The sequence below is a fragment of the Lithobates pipiens genome, unplaced genomic scaffold (genome assembly GCF_037356315.1).
Source record: "Lithobates pipiens isolate NorthernLeopardFrog02 unplaced genomic scaffold, aLitPip1_a1.2 Scaffold_3, whole genome shotgun sequence".
Taxonomy (NCBI): Eukaryota; Metazoa; Chordata; class Amphibia; order Anura; family Ranidae; genus Lithobates; species Lithobates pipiens.
In genome coordinates, this window is record NW_027507790.1 from 60026659 (window position 1) to 60050673 (window position 24015).

Below are 24015 nucleotides of genomic sequence, written 5' to 3' on the forward strand. Positions count from 1 at the left end.
ACCCCTCCCCCCACTGGACAAGCGGGGGAACACCTTCACTGTAAGGAGGATTTGTCTTTAGAACAAGAGGACTTGGGGGTCCAGTTCTTCTTATGAAACTGGGGTGTGGGCTTCTGCTTAGAGCCCGAAACTGGTTACTTACAAAGGGAACTCTTCTTGAATGTGGAAGCCTATACTGGTTTCTGATCTGTCACCTTCACCTTTTTTGTTAGGGGTAAAAGCATGCTTTTATCTCTTTCTGGGTGAAGGCATCCAAGGATGGTCCAAACAATCTGGGAAACAGACGTCTGAAGCGGAAAAAGCCAATGAAGCACTGACAGAGTTGATAAAGAGTGCCTTAACAGGAAAGGGAGGAACTTTATACATCACACTGTAGACTCGAGAGCTGACTTGTTTAATCCACCTGGCAGTGGTGGAATTAGAAGCAGGATGTCCCCAAGGGAACTCTCAGAAGGACAAACAGAATCTGATATACTAAAGGAAGCTGTAACTGGGACACAGCCCAGCCTTAAGTTACAGTGCTACATCTAGACAGTAGATAGAAATCTCCCTGGAATCCTACAGAGCAGGACATAGGGAAGAAAGCACATTATCCTGGTTAAGGTGGAAGGACGTGGCCACCTTGGGAAGAAAAGAGGGCTTAGGCCACAAGAGTTGTAAGAAGAGCTGGCAGAACTGTAATCCTCGAAGTGTTGTTTATCGGTTCATCAGAGTGACAATAAAACAATAAAGCCTAATAAAGCTAGGCCGTAATCAAAAGACAACCTTTTACCTTTGCGCCACCTGGAAGGGTTCCTCCCAGGATAGAGCCGCTAACTCCAAGACATGTCTTGCAGAAGCGACAGCCATGGGAAAGGTAACCTAATGAGAGAGGAGAGGCAGGGGAATATCCCCGATAGGCTCAAAGGCAGGTTTCTGAAGAACCGATAAATCTGGATGAGGTCCCACCCATGAAGTCCCTCAGGACTAGGGCTTTAATATCCTTGCTATTAGAGCCGGCGACTAAGAAGGAGGATGATGAAGCGGCCCCTGGGATAGAAGATCTGGATGGTCTGAAACACCCCACAGAGAATCTGCCAGGAGTACCACAACCTCCGGGGCTAGTTCAGTGCAATGGGGATTATTAGAACTAAAAAAAGAAAATATTTTGGCTGAGTGTCATAATCTAAAATCAGTGATGACTGATTAATAAACAGCAGCACTCACTGTTCACTGCACTCACTAAAACATAAGAATCAAAAAAATTGTTACACTGTGAATATACTCAAACAGGCATACAGTCAGGTCCATAAATATCGGGACATCGACATCGACACAATTCTAATGTTTTTGGTTTTATTCACCACCACAACGGATTTGAAATTAAACGAACAGGATGTGCTTTAATTGCAGACTTTCAGCTTTAATGTGAGGGTATTTACATCCAAACCAGGAGAACAGTGTAGGAATTACAACAGTTTGTATATGTGCCTCCCACTTTTTAAGGGACCAAAAGTAATGGGACGGATTAACAATCATCCATCAAACTTTCACTTTTTAATACTAGGTTGCAAATCCTTTGCAGTCAATTACAGTCTGAATATACTCATAAAAGGGGCGCTAGACCAAATATCAAACAATAAAAAATGTGAGACTAGTGATCATACAATATCTAAAATGGTACATAACATATCACAAAAAACTGCAATATACCAAAAAAAAGTTGCAAACAAAATAAAGTGAACAACAATATTAGGTGAAGTCCCAATTAGGTGCTAACACCCAACAAAGGAAATACAGATAAATAAATAAGTATAAATCCAAAAGTCCAAAGCAGTGTTTTTTTTTTTTTTTTTTTTTCAGTGAAAACCTTCTTCTGAATCCATAAACAGAACAACTGCTGGGATCTTCTATAACGTGATAAAACAATGTCCCTTCACCAAGAATTTATGGACATAAAAAAGACACCCCACTTGTGAAGAAAATAGATGTCTTCTTACCAGATGCTGTTGACTACTTTAATTAAAAAGATAGTCAAATAGGCTTATGCAGGGTAAAATCCCTGCTCACATGGAATCAGGTGGACCTCCTATGGACAGAAGCTTCTCCTCATAGACTCAGATGGGTCATAAAAAAAGCCAAACAAAAATCCATAGCGTAATACCGTTTAATAAAACATAAATTATAAAACATAAGGCCAAATGGCTGCTTACATAAGTTGGTGCCCAACCTGGCACTGGGGCTGCTTGCTTAAAACAAAAAGTTTTCGTAATGGATACGTAGTTCCTCGTGGTATAAGGCGTGCGTTCCACCGAAGGGCAGCCGATGACCAAGGACGACCGGAACTAAACGTACACGAACGTGACTGGATACCGCCTCGACGTACGTTTCGTTTGACACGTCATCAGGAAGCGTACCCAGTCACAAAAATTAACGTTCTTTATAGTGTCTTGATCGATCCAACAGACCAATCGAGAAACACTTAATTTAATGCGCAGCCTCAGTCCCACTTAAGGCTAACAGCAATAATCATTCAAATAAAAACGAAAATCACAAATAAACATTTGTAACATATCATCCCGAACAAAAGAAGGGATGAATTAGAATAAAAGAACATTAGAAAAGGTGAAATTTAAAAAAAGGGGGCACTACTACTAATCCAATCGGTTTCATCATTGAAAAAACAGAGGGGATAAATTGCTTGTGATTTACAAACCAACCACTAGATGTCAGTCTGTAATATAGAGATAAATACCCCTTCATCAATAAAAATAAAAATAAAAATAAAAATAAAAAGAGGGATAATTTTTATCTGATTACTGATTAAAGGTTTCTTCAAAAAACCATATGTGAAATTATTAAATATATCACTGCCATTATCCAAAAAGGAAAACTGGCAATCTCTCTGGTTAACAGATGTGGGGAAAAAACCCAACCAAAACCCCCATCACAGACCAGAGAAAACGCCAAATAAATTCCAAAGTGGAAAAAATGGCAGAAAAATGGCTGAGTCATGAAATACGGGAAACTTTTTAGTCATTAGACAAAAAACAATTCAGATCAAGTTCTATGTTCATTCCTAGAGGTTGCATAGTATTTAAATTGTATATCCACTTCGTTTCGTTCTTTGATATCTCCCTTTTCATATGGGTTCCTCTCCAATGTTTAGAGATCTTATCGATCCCATAAAATTTACAGAGTGCAGGGTCACTATCGTGATGTGTTTTGAAATGTCTTGACACGCTATGGTTGGGAAATCCTTTCTTAATATTTGTAAGATGTTCATTAATCCGAATTCTTAGCTGTCTGGTAGTTCGACCTACATACTGCATGGAGCAGGGGCATTCCAGCACATAGGTAACATGGTCTGAATTACATGTGATTAATGGTTTAATTTTATACTCTAGCTTGGTGACTTGGGATTGAAACTGAGTAATCTTCCTTGATGAACCGGGTCCTCTAGTAGTCTTACAAGCTTTGCATCTCATGCAATAGTGGAAGCCGGATCCATCAAGGAAGGTTACAAGTTTTTTTGGGGGGTCGGGGACATTACGGGCTAGTTGGTTTCTCAAACTCGGTGCCCTTCTATAAATAAATGTGGGATTCCGCGGGATAATGGAAGCCAAATCATTATCTTGTTGCAAAATGGGCCAATATTTTTTAAAGATAGTTTCTACTTGTTTATACTGCCTGTTGAACCCTGTCACAAAGGCTATAGCTCCTTGATGTTCTGGTTTAGCCTTTGATACCAATAAAGTTTGTCTGTCCATCTGTGACACCTGTGTTACGACTTTCTCTAAAGTTTTTTGTGAGTAGCCCTTTTCCAAGAACCTACTAGTTAAAACCTTAGCTTGTGACTGGAATTCAGACTCTTCCTCGCAGTTACGTTTTAATCGCATATATTGTCCTTTTGGAACAGCTCCTATCCACTGTGGATGATGGCAACTATGTGTGGGCACATACCCATTTCTGTCTGTAACCTTAAAGTAGGTTTTAGTAACAAACTTGTTATGCTTTTTCATAATAGTGAGGTCCAGCTAAGGTTTTAACTAGTAGGTTCTTGGAAAAGGGCTACTCACAAAAAACTTTAGAGAAAGTCGTAACACAGGTGTCACAGATGGACAGACAAACTTTATTGGTATCAAAGGCTAAACCAGAACATCAAGGAGCTATAGCCTTTGTGACAGGGTTCAACAGGCAGTATAAACAAGTAGAAACTATCTTTAAAAAATATTGGCCCATTTTGCAACAAGATAATGATTTGGCTTCCATTATCCCGCGGAATCCCAAATTTATTTATAGAAGGGCACCGAGTTTGAGAAACCAACTAGCCCGTAATGTCCCCGACCCCCCAACAAAAACTTGTAACCTTCCTTGATGGATCCGGCTTCCACTATTGCATGAGATGCAAAGCTTGTAAGACTACTAGAGGACCCGGTTCATCAAGGAAGATTACTCAGTTTCAATCCCAAGTCACCAAGCTACAGTATAAAATTAAACCATTAATCACATGTAATTCAGACCATGTTACCTATGTGCTGGAATGCCCCTGCTCCATGCAGTATGTAGGTCGAACTACCAGACAGCTAAGAATTCGGATTAATGAACATCTTACAAATATTAAGAAAGGATTTCCCAACCATAGCGTGTCAAGACATTTCAAAACACATCACGATAGTGACCCTGCACTCTGTAAATTTTATGGGATCGATAAGATCTCTAAACATTGGAGAGGAACCCATATGAAAAGGGAGATATCAAAGAACGAAACGAAGTGGATATACAATTTAAATACTATGCAACCTCTAGGAATGAACATAGAACTTGATCTGAATTGTTTTTTGTCTAATGACTAAAAAGTTTCCCGTATTTCATGACTCAGCCATTTTTCTGCCATTTTTTCCACTTTGGAATTTATTTGGCGTTTTCTCTGGTCTGTGATGGGGGTTTTGGTTGGGTTTTTTCCCCACATCTGTTAACCAGAGAGATTGCCAGTTTTCCTTTTTGGATAATGGCAGTGATATATTTAATAATTTCGCATATGGTTTTTTGAAGAAACCTTTAATCAGTAATCAGATAAAAATTATCCCTCTTTTTATTTTTATTTTTATTTTTATTGATGAAGGGGTATTTATCTCTATATTACAGACTGACATCTAGTGGTTGGTTTGTAAATCACAAGCAATTTATCCCCTCTGTTTTTTCAATGATGAAACCGATTGGATTAGTAGTAGTGCCCCCTTTTTTTAAATTTCACCTTTTCTAATGTTCTTTTATTCTAATTCATCCCTTCTTTTGTTCGGGATGATATGTTACAAATGTTTATTTGTGATTTTCGTTTTTATTTGAATGATTATTGCTGTTAGCCTTAAGTGGGACTGAGGCTGCGCATTAAATTAAGTGTTTCTCGATTGGTCTGTTGGATCGATCAAGACACTATAAAGAACGTTAATTTTTGTGACTGGGTACGCTTCCTGATGACGTGTCAAACTAAACGTACGTCGAGGCGGTATCCAGTCACGTTCGTGTACGTTTAGTTCCGGTCGTCCTTGGTCATCGGCTGCCCTTCGGTGGAACGCACGCCTTATACCACGAGGAACTACGTATCCATTACGAAAACTTTTTGTTTTAAGCAAGCAGCCCCAGTGCCAGGTTGGGCACCAACTTATGTAAGCAGCCATTTGGCCTTATGTTTTATAATTTATGTTTTATTAAACGGTATTACGCTATGGATTTTTGTTTGGCTTTTTTTATGACCCATCTGAGTCTATGAGGAGAAGCTTCTGTCCATAGGAGGTCCACCTGATTCCATGTGAGCAGGGATTTTACCCTGCATAAGCCTATTTGACTATCTTTTTAATTAAAGTAGTCAACAGCATCTGGTAAGAAGACATCTATTTTCTTCACAAGTGGGGTGTCTTTTTTATGTCCATAAATTCTTGGTGAAGGGACATTGTTTTATCACGTTATAGAAGATCCCAGCAGTTGTTCTGTTTATGGATTCAGAAGAAGGTTTTCACTGAAAAAAAACCAAAAAAAAAAAACCACTGCTTTGGACTTTTGGATTTATACTTATTTATTTATCTGTATTTCCTTTGTTGGGTGTTAGCACCTAATTGGGACTTCACCTAATATTGTTGTTCACTTTATTTTGTTTGCAACTTTTTTTTTGGTATATTGCAGTTTTTTGTGATATGTTATGTACCATTTTAGATATTGTATGATCACTAGTCTCACATTTTTTATTGTTTGATATTTGGTCTAGCGCCCCTTTTATGAGTATATTTATAGCACTACAGGTTTTTTCTTGTTTTTCTAGGGAGCAGCTATTAGTGTTTCATTTAGCACATATTTTGATTCATTGATCATTTGATTGTTTAATTTTTCATATATTTTGTATTACTAATTTTAGTGGCGCAGGGTTTAATAGTTGCTGTGTTGTCAGCCACTCTTTTTCACAATTACAGTCTGAAGTCTGGAACACATCGACATCACCAGACGCTGGGTTTCATCCCTGGTGATGCTCTGCCAAGGCTCTACTGCAACTGTCTTCAGTTCCTGTCTGTTCTTGGGGCATTTTGCCTTTAGTTTTGTCTTCAGCAAGTGAAATGCAGCTCAATCGGATTCAGGTCAGGTGATTGACTTTTGACTTTTTGACCGTTGCATGACATTCCTCTTCTTTCCCTTAAAAAATTATTTGGTTGCTTTGGCAGTATTGTGCTGCCTGCACGATTATGCTCTAAGGGAAGACTTCCTCCAATGGGCATGGCACAGGGGACCCATCCTTCTCTTTGATCATACACTCTACGACATCCCTCAGATCTTCCAACCTTCTTCTGTTCCTTAGAGATGCCTCCGGTGCCTCTCCCCAATTAGTTGGCGTTAACTTTACCCATGAGCGATACCACTAAGACTCCAACTAGCAGACCTCAGCGGTCCAGGCAAAATCGTTGGTCTCAGCGAAGAACAATACAAGCTCCTCAAGATAATGAATTCTAATCCTCTGAAACGTGAACTGCATCTTAATCAGAGTTCTGTTTTCCCGTCAGACTCCTACAACTTGTCTGTTATGCAGATCTTCATCCTATCCCTGTTATGTTATTTTAGGAATGACTTACAGGATACAGGGACCTTCTCGGACATAATAACAGGTTCTCTTTGTTTGCCCTCGTCGGGCCCTAGATTTACAGTTGACCTATGAGGAGGTTCTGCAGTGTCCTGTGTTCTGTCCTTCACCTTGGGGAATCAGGACCGACCCTGACATTGCGTTAATATCTGTCTTCACAAGGCAATCTGGGGGCTTCAGTGACCAAAACTGCAGTGTTTATCCTCATGACACATCACAGAAAGCACCCTCATGGCTAACAGAGGACAGAATTAGAAATAGACTTTAAAAATGTAATATTAAAAAGTCCCCGGGACCAGGTGGCTCTCACCTGAGGGTCCTTAGGGAACCCTTAAGTCCTTAGTTCCTGTTAAAGACTTGCTTGGCTGACATTCCTTCTGGCTCCAGATCCTGCTTGCTGCTCTACTACGCTGCTTCCTGATGTTTTGGATCGTCTGACTATCAGTTCCAGTTCCTGAACTCTGGCTATGTTTTGACTACGTTTACTCTGTTTACTTATTTTTATTATTATTAAACAAGTGTGATTTAACTGTACTTCTATCTGTCTGATTCATGGTTTCTGACAGTAGGCGAAGACCATAAATTTAGAAGATGTCGTTAATCCACTTGTTGGCAATATTTTTTCCAAATTGGATGAGCAGAATCTTCGCATGTATCAGTTTACCATGGTGTTACAAATGCTCCTGAGTTACACGGCTCACCTGGAATCTCCCACTGTGGCTGCTACAGTACCACCTGTATTGCAGGCTGTCCTTGCTGCTGCTCCAGTCTCTGTGGAGGCACCCGCCTCGTGTATTATCACTATAAGAGGTATGTCTGGTTAACCTCAGCTTCCCCAGCGATTTGGGGGCGATCCAGTCCAATGCAGAGGGTTTCTCAACCAGGTTGAGATATACTTTGAGATGCTGACCCAGGTGTTTACCATGGATAGAAGCAAAGTAGGTTTTGTGATATCTTTGCTTTCTGAGAGAGCCTTGGCCTTCGCAAACCCTCTATGGGAGACGTAAAAACCTGTTGTCTTGAGTTACTCTGAGTTTGTGGCTTCTTTTAAAAGGATATTTGACATTCCCACACGCTCTGCTTCTGCTGTCAAAGTGCCTCATGTCCATCAGAGTATGAGAACTGTTGCCGATAACACCATTGAATTCCATACTCTGGCAGCAGAGGTTGCGTGGAACAATGAGGCTCTTGTGGCTGCTTTTTCTCATGGTGTCTTGGATACCATTAAGGATGCAATACCAACACGAGATATACCCACTGAGAACTTTATCAAGTTTGCCATCCTCATTGACTCCAGACCCAGGGAAAGACTTTTTTAAGAAGCGCTTGCGGAAGCCTCCTGTACATTTGTCTCCAAGCTTTGCAGTCCCACCCTTGCCTCCCTCACCTCCCATGCCTTCTGGTACTGAGTCGGTCAGTGAAGATGAACCCATGCACTTAGGCTTCATGTGTCTGTCTGCGGATGAGACAAGCCTTAGGAGGAGGGAGAGATTGTGCCTATTGTGGCCAGGCAGATCCCTTTTTGAAGTCTAGTCCTACCCATCCAGGGAATTCCCGAACCTTGATGTCCTGTCACGGACAGACCTTAGGTGGCATTGTTTTGTCCCCAGTTATCCTGAAGTATAAGCCCGTGGTTTCAGTTATCCTTTCTTGGGCTGAGTTGTCCATCGAGATACAGGCACTAATCAACTGTGGGGCTGCAGGCCTGTTCATTGATGCTGCCCTTGTCTCAAAGCTCTCGATTCTGCTGCAGCTGCGTGACACTCCACTAGCCATTGAGGCTCTTGATGGGAGACCTCTACGGCCTGCCCATTGACTGTTCCATTTCCCATGGCCATATGGGGCTCTTCACCATGAGATAATCCAATTCCAAGTTATTTCCTCACCTAAGTTTCCCCTGGTTATTGGTTATCCTTGGTTACAGAGGCACAACCCCTCTTTTGATTGGCTAAATGCTGAGGTTCTATTCTGGTCACCACAATGCGCACCTCTTCACTCTCCTCCCTGCCGGAAGAGTACCGCGATTTTAGCAAAGTCTTTAACAAAGGTCAAGCTGGTAGTTTGCCTCCACACCGATCGTATGATTGCGCAATTGACCTTCAAGCTGGTGCCATTTCCCCTCATGGCAGGGTTTATCCTTTGTCTGTCTTGGAGGATAAGGCCATGAAGGAGCATGTTGCAGATGTACTTTCTCAAGGTTTCATCCGCAAATCCTCGCCTCCTGCGGGTGCTGTTTTTTTCTTTGTGGAGAAAAGGAAAGGTGAACAGAGACATTGTATTGATTATAGAGGTCTCAATCATTTCACGATTAAGAATGCCTATCCAATTCTGTTGATTAGTTATTTGACCACCTCAAGGTAGCAATGGTTTTCACAAAGCTTGATTTGAGAGGGGCATATAATCTTGTGAGGATTAAGGAGTGTGTGGAGTGGAAAACTGCGTTTAATACCAGAACAGGCCATTATGAGTACCTTGTAACGCCTTTTGGCTTTTGTAAAGCCCCAGCAGTTTTCCAGGAATTTATTAACGATGTCCTCCGAGATTTGTTCCAGTTATGTGTGGTGGTATATCTCGACGATATCATATTATTTTCCAAGTCCCTGGAGAGCCACAACACAGATATCTGTTGTGTGCTTTAGAAACTAAGAGAGAACAATACAGGCATACCCCACTTTTAAGTACACAATGGGGTTTATTTACTAAAGCTGGAAAGTGCAAAATCAGGCTCATTTCTGCATAGAAACCAACGAGCATCTAACCCCAGCTTGTTCAATTAAGTTTTGGTAATAAAACCTGGAAGCTCATTGGTTTCTATGCAGAAGTGAGCTTGATTTTACACTTTCCAGCTTTAGTAAATAAACCCCAATGTGTACTTAAAAGTGGGTTATGCCTGTATTGTAAATTGGAGAAGTGTGAATTCCATCGTGAACAGATTAAATTCCTGGGTTATGTCATTTCCACTGCTGGTTTTTCGATGGACCCATAGAAACTTTCAGCAGTCCTACAATGGTCCCGACCGATGGGTTTACGTCCTCTGCAGCGATTTCTTGACTTTGCCAACTATTATCGGAAGTTTATTAGTAAGTTCTCGTCTCTGGTCAAGCCCCTGACTGATATGACCAGAAAGGACAGTAACCCACAGAGTTGGTCTCCGGAGTCCATTAAGGCCTTTGAGAGTCTCAAGGCTGCCTTTGTTTCTGCTCCTGTGTTGGCATATTCTGATCCTACGTTACCTTTTATCCTTGAGGTTGACACTTCTGAGACTGCAGTTGGTGCCCTTCTGTCTTAACGTCCTAACTCTGGGAGCACTATGCATTCTTGTGGCTACTTTTCCAAGAAACTGTCACCTGCGAAGTGCAATTACGAGATTGGTGACAGAGAGCTATTAGCAATTAGGGGTGCAACGGATCGTCATCGATCCCTGATCCGAACGGGTCACCCTGTTCGGATCGGCACACCACACGACCCGCAGAGCACTCCGCTGATCGCGTGGCTTAGGAAAGGCCATGGCTTCAGCCTAGCTCCGGAGCGGCGGCCATCTTGGTACACCCAGCGGCCACTGTCTTGTCAGGAAGTAACGTTTCGTCTCCGCCATCTTGCTACACCCCACACTCCTGCACAGTAATGATAGTGAGAAGGGGGCAAGTGGACATCATGTTACACCCACCGGAGTTTTAGATTTCACAGTTATTTTCAACACACAACGGAGCTTATATGCTTAAATACAGTGTTTGTAAATCCAACGGACTGTTTAGATGTTAAATTTTAAAAGCAGCAGCAAACCTGATGTGAAAATCAGAGGTGTTCTGTTACATTAGCAACCATGTAAGGTCAGCAGGTTTGCTGCTGCTTTTAAAATTTAACATCTAAACAGTCCGTCGGATTTACAAATACTGTATTTAAGCATATAAGCTCCGTTTTGTGTTGAAAATAACTGTGAAATCTAAAACTCCGGTGGGTGTAACAAGATTTGTCTTTTTTTTTTTTTTTTTACTGATCCGAAAAATGCTCCGATCCTTGACTCTGATCCGAGGAATGATACGATCCGTGAGTTTTTTAATCTGTTGCACCCCTACGCTAACATTTTAGTCCTGAAAGAAAAGAGACATCTCCTCGAAGGTACCACTGTGCCGCTTCTCATTCTTACTGACCATAAGAATCTCACATTCTTGTCTGAGACTAAACGTCTCTCTCCCAGAAGGGCGCGATGGGCTCTTTTCTTGTCTAGTTTTAATTACATTACCCGGTACTGAGAATATAAGGGCTGACACTTTGTCACGACAATTTTCCTCCACTTCCAAGATGGAGCCGGTTCCGGTTTCTGTGATTCCTCCTGATTGTATTCTGGCTGCGGTTCGCACCAGTCTCACTTCTCCTTTGGGTGACAAAATTCTTGCTGCTCGGGTCCATGTTCCGCCTGAGAAACCTTATGACCGCTGCTTTGTCCCAGAGAGTCTCTGTACTGTTGTGCTCCAGACTTACCATTCTGGCTGCTGGCCACCCTGGGAAGAATCAACTCTTTTGGGCCATTTTCCAACAATTCTGGTGGCCCAGTCTACGCGCTGATGCAGCCGCCTTCGTAGCTCTTGTTCTGTGTGTGTTCAGAGAAAGACACCTTCTAGTTGGCCTCCTACAACCCATTGGAGAGATGCCCTGGACCCACCTGGCAATTAGCCAAGAGCTGAGTAGCCAGCTTAGAGAAGGAAGGGCTGAGCCCAGCCCTGACAGTACCCTCTCCTCAATGACACCTCCCCCTCGGAGGAGCACCAGGCTTGAGGGGAAAACTCCTATGGAAATCACGGAGGAGGACGGGCATGTACGTCTGAGGATAAGACCCTAAAGTGTTCCTCCGGACCGTACCCCTTTCAATGCACCAGGTACTGTATTGCACCCATGGAACCAAAAGGAGTCAACAATGGACTGTACTTCATACTCCTCATGGTTTCTCAACCTGTACAGGGTGAGGATATGGCACCAAGGTGGTAAAGCGGTTGCAGACCAAAGGTTTTAATAAGGAGATTCTTATGGTCAGTAAGAATGAGAACCGCAACAGTGGTACCTTCAAGGAGATGTCTCCATTCTTTCAGGGCTAAAATGATCGCCAACAGCTCTCTGTCAGCAATGTCGTAATTGCACTCTGCAGGTGACAATTTGTTTGAAAAGTAGCCACACGGATGCAAAGTGCTCTCAGAGGTAGGACGTTGAGACAGAAGGGCGCCAACTCCAGTCTCAGAACCATCAACCTCAAGGATAAAAGGTAACATAGGATCAGGATGTGCCAACCCAGGAGCAGAAATAAAGGCAGCCTTGAGACTCTCAAAGGCCTCAACGGACTCCGGAGACCAACTCTGTGGGTTACCGTCCATTCTGGTCACATCAGTCAGGGGCTTGACCAGAGTTCAGATGTTACGAGTAAACTTTCGATAATAGTTGGCAAAGCCCAGGAAACGCTGCAGAGGACGTAAACCCACGGGTCGGGGCCACTGTAGGACTTCTGAAAGTTTCTCTGGTTCCATCGAAAAATCAGCAGTGGAAATGACATAGCCCAGGAATTTAACCTGTTCACGATGGAACTTGCACTTCTCCAATTTACAATAGACATAACTGCAACAAATCTAGGAGGTCATCGTTAATGAACTCCTGGAAAACTGTTGGGACGTTACAAAGGCCAAAAGGCATTATGAGGTACTCATAATGGCCTGTTCTGGTATTAAAGGCAGTTTTCCACTCGTCGTGCTCCTTAATCCTCACAAGATTGTATGCCCCTCTCAAATCAAGCTTTGTGAAAACCGTTATTCCCTTGAGGAACAATGTGAATATCCAATGCCAGACTAGATATTTACCTTTTATTATGTCATTATCTGTTTTTTAAGCTACTTACATTGAACTATCATGTGTTATTGTGCCTTGCATTTATGTGTGTGTACATATATATATTGAGTTTATATGTATATATATGAAATAAATTTTTGGACTCACAGTACTGTGCGGCTTGTTTTTATTATTCATTAATATATGTAATAAACTTGTTAATAATAATTATTTTTAAAGTGCATGCTTCATTCAAAGTCCTAACCACTTATTTAATTTCTTATCAGAATTAGGGATGGAGGCACCCTTGACTCTTTGGTCATAAATATCATTTAAAGTCCCATAGCCTTTCTTTTATTTATACACCAATCTATTACCCTTCTATGAGGAGGTGAGCTGCCATCTAGATGAAGGAAGGACAGTAGGAGTGGTGTATCTGGGTTTTGCAAAAGCATTTGACACAGTTCCCCTAAAACGTTTACTGTACAAAGTAAGGTCAGTTGGTATGGACCATAGGGTGAGTACATGGATTGAAAACTGGCTACAAGGGAGAGTTCAGAGGATAATAATAAATGGGGAGTACTCGGAATGGTCAGGGGTGGAAAGCGGGGTCTCCCAGGGTTCTGTCCTTGGACCAATCCTATTTAATTTATTCATAAACGACCTGCAGGAGGGGATGAACAGCTCAATCTCTGTATTTGCGGACGATACTAAGCTAAGCAGGGCAATAACTTCTCTGCAGGATTTGGAAACCTTGTAAGAAGATCTGAACAAATTAATGAGTTGGGCAACTACATGGCAAATGAGGAAAAATGTAAAAAAATGCATTTGGGTGGCAAAAATATGAATGCAATCTACTCACTGGGGGGGAGAACCACTGGGGGAATCAAGGATGGAAAAGGACCTGGGGGTCCTAGTAGATAATTGGCATGCAATACCAAGCTGCTGCTAACAAAGCAAACAGAATATTGGCATGCATTAGAAAGGGGATTAACTCAAGAGATAAAGCGGTAATTCTCTCACTCTACAAGACTCAGGTCTGGCCGCACATGGAGTATGCTGTCCAGTTCTGGGCACCAGTCCTCAGGAAGGATGTGCTGGAAATGGAGCAAGTACAGAGAAGGGCAACAAAACTAATAAAGGGACTGGAGGATATTAGATATGAAGAAAGATTGCGAGCACTGAACTTATTCTCTCTGTAGAAGAGACACTTGAGAGGGGATATGATTTCAATTTACAAATGCTGTACTGGGGCCCCTACCAATAGGGATAAAACTTTTCAGCGGGACAGAGTTTAATTAGACACATGGCTAATTAAAATTAGAAGAAAAGAGGTTTAACCTTAAACTGCGTAGAGGGTTCTTTACTGTAAGAGTGACAAGGATGTGGGATTCCCTTCTACAGGAGGTGGTTTCAGCGGGAAGCATCGGTAGTTTAAAAAAACTATTAGATAAGCAACTGAACGACCACAACATACACGGTTATTCAATGTAATACTGACATGAAATCACACATATAGGTTGGACTTGTGTCTTTTTTCAACCTCACCTACTACTATGAAATATTTTTGCTTGCTCATCTTAGGGGATAGGTTCTGACTTTCTGTCAGGGGGAATCAGTTGATGTTGTTTATCTTGCCTCTGGGGGTCCTCCCTGGAATATTTCCTCGATACGGCTGAGTGGAAGCTATATTGTTCTCCTTGAACATCCCGTGTGGATATTCATACAAGGTAACGGTGGGCCCAGCTGGGCCTTTTGGAGTAGACATAGGTGGGAGCACCTCCTAGGTGCTTTTCCATTACAGCTTTATATGTATAAATGGATGAATTTTCTTTTTTTTGCACTTACAGCACTTTATTCTCATCAGTATATGAGCACTACATGATTTTGATTATTTCAATATATGTTTGTTTGCATATATTGACAGCGCAACACAATTTATTTGATTGTTATGGATTATTAGAATGCCCTGACTCTTGATCCAGAAAAGTGGGTGAGGAAGAAACTTTAACAAGAGAAGGGAGCTGACTGAACTGAACTAATTCTATGGAGTCACCAGGGCACCCACTGCAAAGGCCTAAGGGTCCCTGGTACTGATGACAAACCTATCCAGCTTGCTGTTGAACCTGGATGCAAAAATATCCACATCTGGTATCCCCTACCTGCAACAGAGATCTTTAAACACCTCCAGGTAAAGAGCCTAAACCTCTGGGACAAGATCCTAAAGACTGAAAACGTACCTCCTTCAAGAGGGCCTAGTTGCCCTTGCAGAAGAGTAAAGTTTCCAGGATTTCTACTCAAACCTATTCACTGTCCACGAGGCAGATGGAGGCATCCACCCCATTCTGGATCAAAAAGTTCTCAACGGGTTCCTTTGCGTGCAAAAATCATGCATGAATAATTCTGGGTCATTCAAAAAGAAGGAAAGGCTACCTAAGTAACCTTTAAATATTGCCTGCTTTCTGCCTTTACCAATACTGCACACTTAATAATAAGATGCCTGAACACCTAATTACACTAACAAAAACTGTGACCTACTTGAAGTCAGATTATGCTAGGGCTGTCCTTACAACTTTGTTTGCCAGTGTCCATTCACCTGATGGTAGCAACATAACCTACTTGTCTAATAAAGATTACATGCAATTAACACATTTAAACTGGTCAATAAAGACATACATCAAAACACAGAAGCTTCTCTGTGAGACCTAGTCTGCCACAAACAAAAGCCTGTCCAACAGCAGTTGTTTTTATAATATAGCTTATAAGCAAGTGCAAAAACTTTACAAAAGCACCAACACATTTTTCATTCATTATATATTTTTAATACAGATAAATTAGAACATAATATATTTTCCTCAATACCAGGAGATATTATTTTTTCTACAAATTACATTTATTTAACATCTAGTCACGTTTATAATTTAATCCTTGACAACTGTAAGGAAACCGGAAATTGGAAGATGATTGCAATTTTATTACTACTTAATAATGTAGGTTAGGCAGAGTTTTTTTTTATAAGAAAATGTAATCAAGTTGAAATTTTATGTTTTGATGCAACCTCTAGCAGTATTGTAAGAATGCCTGAAATAAATGTGATAAACTTTCTTTTGCAGTTTTTAGAACTGTTCATAAAAATAACAGAAAAATGTCCTTGATATAAAAAGTGAAAAGAACAAACCTTGTATATACTCTTTGTTTTCTTCTTAGGGTTAGCTTCAAACATGATCTATATAAAATAAAAGACAAATAATATTACTAGCAAAATTGTGCCCATTCTATAATGGGTTTGGCTAGTTATAGAACAATCTTAAAGCCAACTAAACTGGGCCATACACAGAATTGTGTGTGAACATTTGTACAAAATCAGTTTGTCAGGACATTATTTCTTGCCATTAAAATTTTGCCCCATCTTCAGTATGAAGTGGAATCCCAGGTGTACTAAACAGTTTATTACAAATGTGTATGATTTTTCCCAAATGAAAACCATATTCAAAGTTAGAAATTTGTGTGTTTGAGAAAATGTTCTATCCTGCTCCTTTGAATTTTCTCACAAAGGAGCATTAGTGAAAGTATGAATGGGAATATTTGGGGTGGTGCTGAAAACAGGAAGGTGGGGGTAAGGCATGGATGGTGGTCTGGAAAAAGTGGCAGTGGTTTTAGAGGGGAAGGAGGAATTCGGGTCATGGCAAATGGGGTGGTGCCAAGTGTCGATAGAGCAAGTTGGATGGAGGGGGACGGCATCGGCATATGCGGTTGATAGGTAGCGAGTACATTGGGGGGGGGAACCAACATTCTTGCAAATTATTTTATTACTAAAGGATATATAATGCTACCTAAAACATTGAAAAAATCCTGTCCTTATTGAAGGATTCTGACTACTGACTACACGTGCATCCTTCCTTGTTAAAGTGACACTAAATTCTCTAGTTCTAAAATATACTATGACTCTGCTTTTTTTTGTTTTAAAGTCACTTGTTGTTGTTTATTAGCCTCCTTTTTGGTCCTGTGCATGCTACCTATCCTCCACTGATGCACTTCACTACTACTAGTGTAGAGTGAGCAGTGCCATTATTTATGGCCACATGTTCTACTCTATGCATACCACAAAACCAATAGAACTGAATGTGTTGCCTGCATAAATACGTGTAGTAGATCTGAGGGGTGAGCAGAAAAGGATGGCTACTTTCTCATACAATATACTCATACACTAGAGGGGCACAGAGTACGAATGTAGTCACCCTAGAACAGGAAGTCCAAGAGCAGCAGAAAAAAGCTTGCATTTAAGAAATTAAAAGAGAGAGATAGAAGGTGCAGTCTACTTATAATTAGACACATTAAACTTATTTTATAATAAAGTCAGTTTAGTGTCACTTTAAGTGAAAGTTCCGTGCATAAGTCTGTACGACTACACAATCTTACTGGCTTTCTGCAAGAGACTGAAAGTGGTAGCTGTCCCTGTCCATCTACCATGCCGTAGGCTTCTACCTAGTTTGCAATGTAGACAATCCTGCATTGACTAGCTGCTCACAGCACGTGTGAATTTTAATCCTCCCGCCTAAGTGCCATAATAAAAAGACTTTATATTTCCACTTCTACTACTGAAGAAGGATTCTGGCACCAGAACTATATATAGCAGGAAAGGGAATACCCAAACTCTGAAATCTGACACCTTCTGAAGTTTTGCACCGCAACTCCCAAACATATATACGGAGGAGATTCAATAATGCATTTACACTTTTGGCCATATTACAAAGTCCTGCATTAAATTCATGAAAGCTGTGTGACAGCTTTCTTACTATTTCAACAAAACAAATCTCACAAATTCAATTAGTCTTTATATGCACAATCATTACATTTGGGTGCTATGGCTGCATCAAATTTATTATGAAGGGGGCGTGGCAACTGAGCTCCGACATGACCGCATAATCCAGGAGCTCTGCTTGACCACCAGGAGAATCGATGCCCAAGGAGCCATCCATTGAGCACCAGCCACCCAAACTAGCCTTCCCAGGTTCCGGAACATGGCCACAATGTCCAAGTGCAAGGATCAGCAACAGCCGCGGAAGATACTGGGTTTCTTCCCCTCTATTGTAAAAGATCCACAACAAAATGGTGGCAGTGCCTGTGCCATGCAGCCTGCCTACAAGGCCTCAGCACAGGCTACGGACCACAGATCCCAGCAAAAAGGTAACCCAGCTCGGGTATCTAACAGCTGGTCACTCTGAGGGAGCTCCAGTCCATCCGCCTAAAGCCCAGCTAAATCTAAGCCCCACAGGGACTCCCCAGCCAGGCACCAAGAAGACACAGGCATAGATGTCAGTGGGCCACATGTATCCAGGGAAGGTACAGGGCCACCCAGAGATGACCCCATTGCTGCCTTTCCCACTATGGGCCAGCCTGTATCAGACACCATGTTAAAAGATATGATGCTGTCTCTTCTCTTCTTTGGTCTCTGATCTAGTGTCAAATGCGAATCAATGCCAAAAAAAGAAGTACAGGCACTGGGGGACAGAGTAGACCATGTGGAGAACACAATGGGATAGTACTCTGTATCATGTAACTCTTTAGTGGATGCTCACAATGCCCACACAGAGGAAATCACCTGGGTCAAGAATAAAATTGCTGACCTGGAGGACAAATCCAGGAGAAAACACATAAAAATGATGGGGATACCAGAATCTGTACCTCCTCAGCAACTGTAACAATTTGCCCTAACTCTTTTCTCCACAATGGCCCCCACACTATCAGAGCAAGACCTCACGATCAATAGAATCTGTCACGTACCTAGTGGTGAGCCCGGAATGCAGAAGGAGACCTCTCTTGCGTCCCCGACTCATGGCCCCTGATGGTGGTGACAGGAGGCACGGGAGTCAAAGGTAGCACGAGTGCCTGGCAGGATCAACAGCCGGAATATGGATCAGGCTGACTTCAGGAGCTGTAGCTGGACAAGCAGGCCTCAGTGGCAGCGGACAGGAACTAGTAGACAGCAGGAGACCAACAGGAACAGGTAGATAGCTCAGGGGCAGGCACACAGAAGAGTCGGGCAAGCCGGGTCAAACCAGACAGTCAGTATAGGAATAGATGCAGCAGGCAGAGGCAGTAACGTGGAACAGGCCGGGTCGGTGAGGGATGAGCACGGATGGACCAGAGGATGAGACAGGTGCAGAGTCGTAGACAAGCCGGAGGTCAGAGGCAGGTAGAAGGCAGGGAAGGTCACAGGTCAGGCCGGGTCAATACACAAACAGATCAGATTCAGGCAATAGTCTCAGGAACGCTGTAGATCAAGCAGCAAGATCTGAAGGGAGAACTGGGTTTAAATAGCCCGCCTAGCGCCGGTAACCGCGCGCGGGCGCACGCGAATGCGCGCACCCGCACGGACACGCCCAGGCACCAGCACGCGCGCACAGACAGGCGACGGACCACTGTCCCCAGCCAGCCTTTCCTGACATTGCCCCCTCCCAAGGGGCAGCCTCCGGATGCCCAACCGGGCCATTTTCTCAGGATGGGATCTCTTGAAGGCTTGTATCAGATGCTTGGCATGTATGTTGCTTTCAGGCTCCCATGAGTTTTCCTCTGAACCATACCCCTTCCATTTAATAAGAAATTGGACACAGTTATTTCTCTTCCTGCAATCCATTATTGCCTCCACTTCGAACTCCTCTTCGCCATTGACCATGATAGGAGCAGGGGGATTTGTGGCTCGCCCTGGGAAAGGATTAGAGATGGCGGGTTTCAGGAGAGAAACATGAAAAGCAGGGTGCACCCGAAGTGATTCTGGCAGTTCCAGTTCATAGGCCACCGCATTGATTATCCTCTTAACTGCGAAAGGACCCAGAAACTTAGGGCCCAATTTCTTTGAAGGGCAAGCGAGTCGAAGATTAACTGTAGACAGCCAAACCTGGTCTCCAGGTTTCAGAATCAGTTCCCCCCGTCTGTTTTTATCAAAAGTCTCTTTGTTTAGTGCTTGTGCTCTGGTCATGGTTTCCTGCAACAGTTTATTGTTGGTACTGAAAAAATCCAGTCTTGAGAATGGCTGGCACAGAACATTCAGGAACAGAGTTAGGTAGAAATGATGGGTGGTAACCATAATTGGCAAAAAACGGGGTCTGCTTGATGGTAGAATGGGTGGAATTATTATATGCAAACTCGGCCAATAGCAACAGAGCGAACCAGTCGTCCTGAGAAAAGGAGGAAAAACAGCGAAGATACTGCTCGAGAGTCTGGTTAGTTCTCTCTGTCTGCCCATTTGTCTGAGGATGGTATGCAGAGGAAAAATATAGCTCAATGCCAAGGGAACTGCATAGTGCTTTCCAGAACCGAGAGGTAAACTGTACTCCCCTATCTGATATGATGTTGGCTGGAACGCCATGAAGTCTGATGACTTCCCTGATAAAAACTTGTGCAGTTTCCAGTGCCGACGGTGTTCCTTTCAAGGGGATGAAGTGTGCCATCTTGGACAGCCGATCCACTACCACAAAGATTGCAGTATGGCCTTCTGAAGGGGGGAGTTTAACAATAAAGTCCATGGAGATTAATTTCCAGGGTCTCTCTGGAGCAGGTAAAGGTTTAAGCAAAAGCCCCAAGCCCTGGCCTTATTACCCTTGTTGCGAGTACAGATGGTACAAGACTCCATGTATCTTTTGCAGTCCTTTGCAACTTGGCTAGTACATCGTGGTCATGGCAGAGCTCGAGTATGGTTGCCCTGAAGATTTTGTCCTCAAGCCAGAACAGACCATCTTTCGCAAGAATCCTTTCTTCTGCAGGAGTGGGGTCTTCACTGGAAGCTTGCTTAATCCAGCTTAAAAGATCTTCTTGAAGAAGGAGAAAGTTTTCCGCCGACAGAATAGTATATGGAGAGGTAGGTACTTTGTGATCATTGAACATGCGGGACAATGTGTCCGGTTTGGTACCGGTACCGGTTTGGTACCGGTACCGGTTTTTGAACCCGGTCTGTAGGTGACATGAAAGGCAAACCTGGAAAAGAACAGCGCCCACCTGGCTTGACGCGGCTTCAACCTTCTAGCAGATTTCAGGTATTCCAGGTTTTTGTGATCCGTATAGATCAGGATCGGGTGAGCCGCTCCTTCCAGAAGGTACCGCCACTCCACCAAAGCCGCTTTTATTGCTAATAGTTCTCTGTCTCCCACATCATAGTTTTTTTCAGGAGCAGAAAGCTTGCGTGAAAAGAAGCCAACAGGGAACAGAAGAGCCTTGGGACCTTGTCGTTGTGAGAGTACTGCCCCAACGGCGAATTTGGATGCATCAACCTCCAGAACAAACGGGAGAGCCGGGTCAGGGTGTTTCAGTACAGAAGCGGAGGTAAAAAGTCTCTTGAGGGTGTCAAAAGCAGTTTGGGCTTCGGGAGTCCAATGAAAATGAACTCCCTGCTTGGTCAGCTGGGTAATAGGCGAGATGATGGCTGAGAATCCTTTAATAAATTTCCGATAAAAGTTCGAAAAGCCCACAAACTGCTGAACCCCCTTCTTATCCACAGGAGCAGGCCACTCAAGGATAGCGGAAATTTTTTGAGGATCCATTTTAATGCCCTCAACAGAAATTATTAGTCCCAGAAACTGTATGCTTTGTTGTTCAAATTCACATTTCTCAGGTTTTGCATAAAGGCCATGCTGTCGGAGTCGCTCTAACTAGGTATTGGAAATGTCCGAATCGGGTGCGAAAAGCTGTTTTCCATTCGTCACCCTCCCTTATGCGAACCAGATTATAGGACCCTCGTAGGTCTAATTTAGTAAAAATGACTGCTGCCCCCAGTCTCTGGAAAAGTTCCAGCACCAAAGGGAGAGGATAGCGGTTTTTAATGGTCACCTTGTTTAGTTCCCGGTAATCGACACATGGCCGAAGGGTATGGTCCTTCTTTTCCACAAAGAAAATGCCAGCTCCTGCAGCGGATGTGGAAGAGCGGATGAATCCTTTCTTAAGATTTTCATCAATATAGTCTTTAAGTGCTGCCAGTTCCAGTTCAGTTAAAGGAAAAATTCTTCCAAAAGGTACTTCGGCCCCAGGGAGGAGCTCAATAGGACAGTCATAGACCCGGTGAGGGGGGAGAGTCTCTGCACCTTTCTTGCTGAAGACATCCATGAAGTCGTGGTATGCCTCTGGAACTAATTGGCGAGCTTCAGTATCCAGGCAAATCAGAGCTGTAGGCTGGTTGGAAGTCCCTGGTAGACAGTGTTGGAAGCAATAAGGTGAGGGAAAGGTTACATCTCTGGTAGTCCAGTCAATGCAGGGGTTGTGGGCCTGGAGCCAGGGCATTCCCAGGATAACTGGAAACAAGGGTGAAGAGATGATGTCAAGACATAAAAGTTCATGGTGAAGATTGGATATGCTGGCAGAGATGGGGATGGTTTCCTGGGTGACAGGACCAGACCGGATGGCAGAACCATCGGCAAGATGTATCAGTAGTCCTTGGGGCTTGGAACGTAATGGAATGTGGTGTTTCGCTGCAAAAGCAGAGTCCAAAAAGCAGCTGCATGCTCCCGAGTCAACGATAGCGGGAACTTGGATGTTCTTTCCGGGGAGCTGCAACAAAACGGAAAGAGCAAGATGAGGGGAAGCACTGGTGATTGCAAGGACTTGATCAGCAGAAGGAGGAAGCCACTTACGGATCTTGGAAGGGCAGGACCTCAGGTAGTACCCAGGCTCCCCACAATACATGCACAGATCATTCATGCGGCGACGCTGACGTTCTTCAGGTGTGAGCGTTGGTCGTAGCAAACCCAGCTGCATAGGCTCCGGCACATCTGTAGTAGGAGTAGACTGAGATGGTGGCATAGTACTTGAGTAACTGAGCACTCTTGGCAACATCCAGGTGGGACGTGACGGACCTGCGGCTCTCTCTGACCTGCGTTCACGTAGGCGCCCGTCAATCTGTATGGATAGATTGATAAATTCATCCAGAGTCTGAGGAACCCCTACACGGGCGAGTTCAGCTTTAAGGGGATCAGACAGACCCAACCGGAACTGGTAGCGGAGAGCAGCATCATTCCAATTGGTGTCTGCACTCCAACGCCTGAACTCTGCAACGTAGTCCTTTGCGGCCCTGCGGCCCTACTGTAATGCATGGAGAGTGGCTTCAGCTATTGCTGAGAGCTGAGGGTCCTCATAGATTTGGGCCATCGCATCAAAAAAGGTGGTCAGGTTAGAAAGTTTGTCAGCCTTTTGTTCAAGAAGGCGATGTGCCCATATCTGGGGTTCGTTCTGCAGCAAGGAGATTACGAAGCCCACTTTGGTGGCTTCCAAAGAAAATGTCCGTGGCTGAAGAGCGAAGTATAGCTCGCAGGAGTTGCAAAAGGCCCTGAATTTGCTGCGTTCACCAGAAAATCTCTCAGGCGTGGGCACTCGAGGTTCAGGGGGTAACATCACCACTGCTGGTGGAGCAGGCATGCTGGCAGAGGCAGATGGTGACCCCTGGGTAGTAGCAGGCGGAGAGAGGGCTTGAACACGTTCCTCCAAACGGGAATAGCTTTCTTGGAGACCTTTAACTGCCTGGGTCAAACCCGCCAAATGCAAACACAGTTCATCCAACGGTGAGGCTCCCTGCTCGGGCTCGGACATGGCTGCTTGATACTGTCACGTACCTAGTGGTGAGCCCGGAATGCAGGAGACCTCTCTTGCGTTCCTGACTCACGGCCCCTGATGGTGGTGACAGGAGGCAAGGGAGTCAAAGGTAGCACGAGTGCCTGGCAGGATCAACAGCCAGAGGATGGATCAGGCTGACTTCAGGAGCTGTAGCTGGACAAGCAGGCCTCAGTGGCAGCGGACAGGAACCAGTAGACAGCAGGAGACCAACAGGAACAGGTAGATAGCTCAGGGGCAGGCACACACAAGAGTCGGGCAAGCCGGGTCAAACCAGACAGTCAGTATAGGAATAGATGCAGCAGGCAGAGGCAGGAACGTGGAACAGGCCGGGTCGGTAATGGAGGAGCACGGATGGAACCGCGCACCCGCACGCACCAGCGCAACCGCGAACGCGCGCACCCGCACGGACACGCCCAGGCACCCGCAGGCGCGCACAGACAGGCGACGGACCACTGTCCCCAGCCAGCCTTTCCTGACAGAATCCATAGGGTACCAAAATCCTC

At 43.7% G+C, this 24015-nt stretch overlaps 1 protein-coding gene across 11 annotated transcripts in view; it reads right to left on the bottom strand.

Annotated features, from left to right (window-relative positions):
- The window catches only part of LOC143940418 (E1A-binding protein p400-like), a 303118-nt gene that overhangs the window by 62134 nt on the left and 216969 nt on the right, over window positions 1-24015 (bottom strand). For all 11 annotated transcript variants that reach the window (XM_077461750.1, XM_077461754.1, XM_077461752.1 and 8 more), the window contains one exon: window positions 16095-16142. In XM_077461750.1, the coding sequence (XP_077317876.1) occupies window positions 16095-16142 (48 nt within the window). The remainder of the gene's footprint in view (window positions 1-16094; window positions 16143-24015) is intronic.